The following is a 2,471-nucleotide window of genomic DNA, read 5'->3' as shown; positions in this document are numbered from 1 at the left end:
CCCGCCACTCCTGTTCCCACACCCAGGAGCCACTTAGGGAGGCGGACAGGTTTTCCCCAGCAAAGGTGGTGGGAAGGAAAAGGGAGCGCCAGGCTGCAGCCCAGCCCCAGGCCCTCTCCTGGGGGCGTTTACGGGCGAGTTCCCTGCACCTGTGGGGTGCAGGGGAGCAGGGAGGCAGGTCCCAGGCCCCTTGGTACGAATGCATCGCTGTGGAAATGGGGAGGCTGCTCATCCACCACAGCCCCCTGGAATGGGCCTTGGTGGGCGATGACCATGGTCCCATCCCTCTCCCAGTTTGGGTATCCTGGCCAGCCAAGTGACCGCTCCAAGGGTCTGATGACTGTCAGTGGGAAGCAGTCCCTTCCAGGCGCTGCAGTCTGTCTCTCCCCATGTGTGAGGACCATCACACTACAGCAGTTCCACCCCATCCACTTCTTGCACCCCGAGAGAAGCTCCTGGAGGAGCGACTTCCTCCAGCCCTGCCTGCACCCATCTCTGACCCCACAGCTGAGGGCTGGGCTGGAACTGTTCATCACCCCCTCCCTGGGCAGCCTCTGCCCCAGGATCAGGTCAGCAGTGCTGAGGGGTCAGGGGATATCACCAGCTCTCCTCGCTCTTGCCCCCCAGAGCCATCCATGGCTGCGGTCTTCGTCAGCAGCTCCAGCCCAACTCTGCTCCTACTTGTGTGCCACGTCACCAGCTTCTGCCCATCGGCCCATCGGTGTGGTCTGGCTGCGGGAGGGCTGGGGGGTGACAAAGAGGCATGAGGCCAGCACACGTCCTGGGAGCATGGGGAGCCCAGGCGTGTGGCCAGGCTGTGGGAGCAGGCTTCACCTCCCCTATGGGACAGCCAGCCCCCTCGGAGCAAATCTGCCTGGGTAAGCAGGCAGCACGGAGTGGAGGGAGACGTCTATGAGCCAGGAGTGCCAGGACGAGTGGTGGCAAGGGACATTCCTGTCAGGGGCAATGGATGCAGCCCATGGCCAGGTGCCACCTCCACCTGCAATGGGGGTAGAAAAAGGATCGTGTCACTCTCACTGCCCTGATTGTCAAGATGATGCTGCAGCCACGAGGGACCCTCCTGCAGTCAGCCAGTGTGAAGACCTCTCTTCCACCCAAATTCCCCAGCACTCACAGCCATGCTCAGGATGACCCAGAACAGCCTACGCCAAGCAGGAACCTCCGGGCCCTCCCTGAAACCTCAGTGCCAGCCCCATTGGCTGCCAGGGCCACTAGAACTAGCAGAGCTGCCCAGGCAGAGCCACCCTGAGGAGGAGTGTGTGGCCACGTCTCTCACAGCCCGTTCCTCCTGCCTCTGCACCTGCTACTGGATACTCAGGGCCTCGCTGCTGGCACTATGCAGCCTCCTCGCCACTGCCTCCTCCTCGTCCTTCTCCTCTACATCCTCTTTCTCTCTGGAACATGGGCAGACCTGGAGGGTAAGTGGGCGCCCTGGTTCATCCACACCTGCACCCACCCGGGGTGGCCTGCATCCCTGCTGGGGTGGAGGTGTGGAGCCAGGGGACAAGGAGGGGTGAGGAGGCAAGTGCCCAAGGTGGTGGGGATCAGGAAGCCCCTTACCCATGGGGTCCCACAGGAACATGGGAGCAGGGGCTGCCACGGATGCAGAGGGCTTATGGGGAGTCCACAGGTCCTTGAAACCCCAAGGACCCATCCCTCATCTCCTCCACTTTCCCCAGCCCTTTCTTCCCACTCCCATCTCCCCCAGTCAGGCTTTGTCTCATGTAGGGACCTTCACTGTCCGGTTGCTCCAGACCTCCACCTTCCAGAACACATCCTTTGTGGAGACAGAGGGAGTGGGACTGCTGGAAGACATTGAGCTTGGTTCTCTAGATAAGCACACCTGGACCATCCACTTCCACCAGCCCTGGGTGCGCCCAGCCCTGCCTCACAGCCACTGGCACACCATCGAGATCATGATCAAGATCGGTTTACAGGAGTTCCACCACCTGGTCAATGAAGGTGCCGTGCAGAAAGGTGTGCCCTGTGAGTACCCGCTCTCCTCTGAAGAGCATCTGGGAAGTGGGGAAGGACCAGGCAGTGCTGCAGAGGAGATGCCATCCATGACCACAGGAAGGCAGTGCCAGTCTCTCACTCAAACACTCTCTCCTCTGCCCATCCAGACCCCTTTGTGGCCCAAACCATGTCAGGCTGCAAACTGTACCCCAACGGAACCTCCCGGGCCTTTATCAGTGTGGGCTACAATGGCCAGAACTTCCTCAGCTTCAACATAGACAATGCCACCTGGCTCCGCTTCCAAGACACCAGCCTGTCACAGTATGTCCAGGCCTTTCTCCAGAACTGCACTGCCTACAGAGAGCTGCTGGAAGTCCTCTTCAATGATACCTGTGTTGACAACATGAAGATGATACTGCGCTATGGAAAGGCAGCTGTGGAGAGACAAGGTGAGTCCACCCCAACCCTGGCACGGCCACCCCAAGGCCCCTCAC

The 2,471-nt window shown here is 60.6% G+C and overlaps 1 protein-coding gene across 1 annotated transcript; it reads left to right on the top strand.

Moving 5' to 3' along the window:
* Window positions 1-1,357: 1,357 nt before the first annotated feature.
* Window positions 1,358-2,426, top strand: LOC104489604 (antigen-presenting glycoprotein CD1d-like; the record flags this gene model as incomplete). The annotated part of the gene is made up of 3 exons (XM_010131780.1): window positions 1,358-1,439; window positions 1,750-2,007; window positions 2,145-2,426. Coding segments are annotated over exons 1-3 (622 nt in total), but the record flags the coding sequence as incomplete, so codon positions are not given.
* Between the last annotated feature and the right edge of the window lie 45 nt (window positions 2,427-2,471).

This window comes from Buceros rhinoceros, unplaced genomic scaffold (genome assembly GCF_000710305.1).
Source record: "Buceros rhinoceros silvestris isolate BGI_N320 unplaced genomic scaffold, ASM71030v1 scaffold42312, whole genome shotgun sequence".
Lineage (NCBI taxonomy): Eukaryota > Metazoa > Chordata > Aves > Bucerotiformes > Bucerotidae > Buceros > Buceros rhinoceros.
The sequence above is the reverse complement of the archived record's forward strand: the minus strand, read 5'-3'. Positions and strand labels throughout refer to the sequence as shown.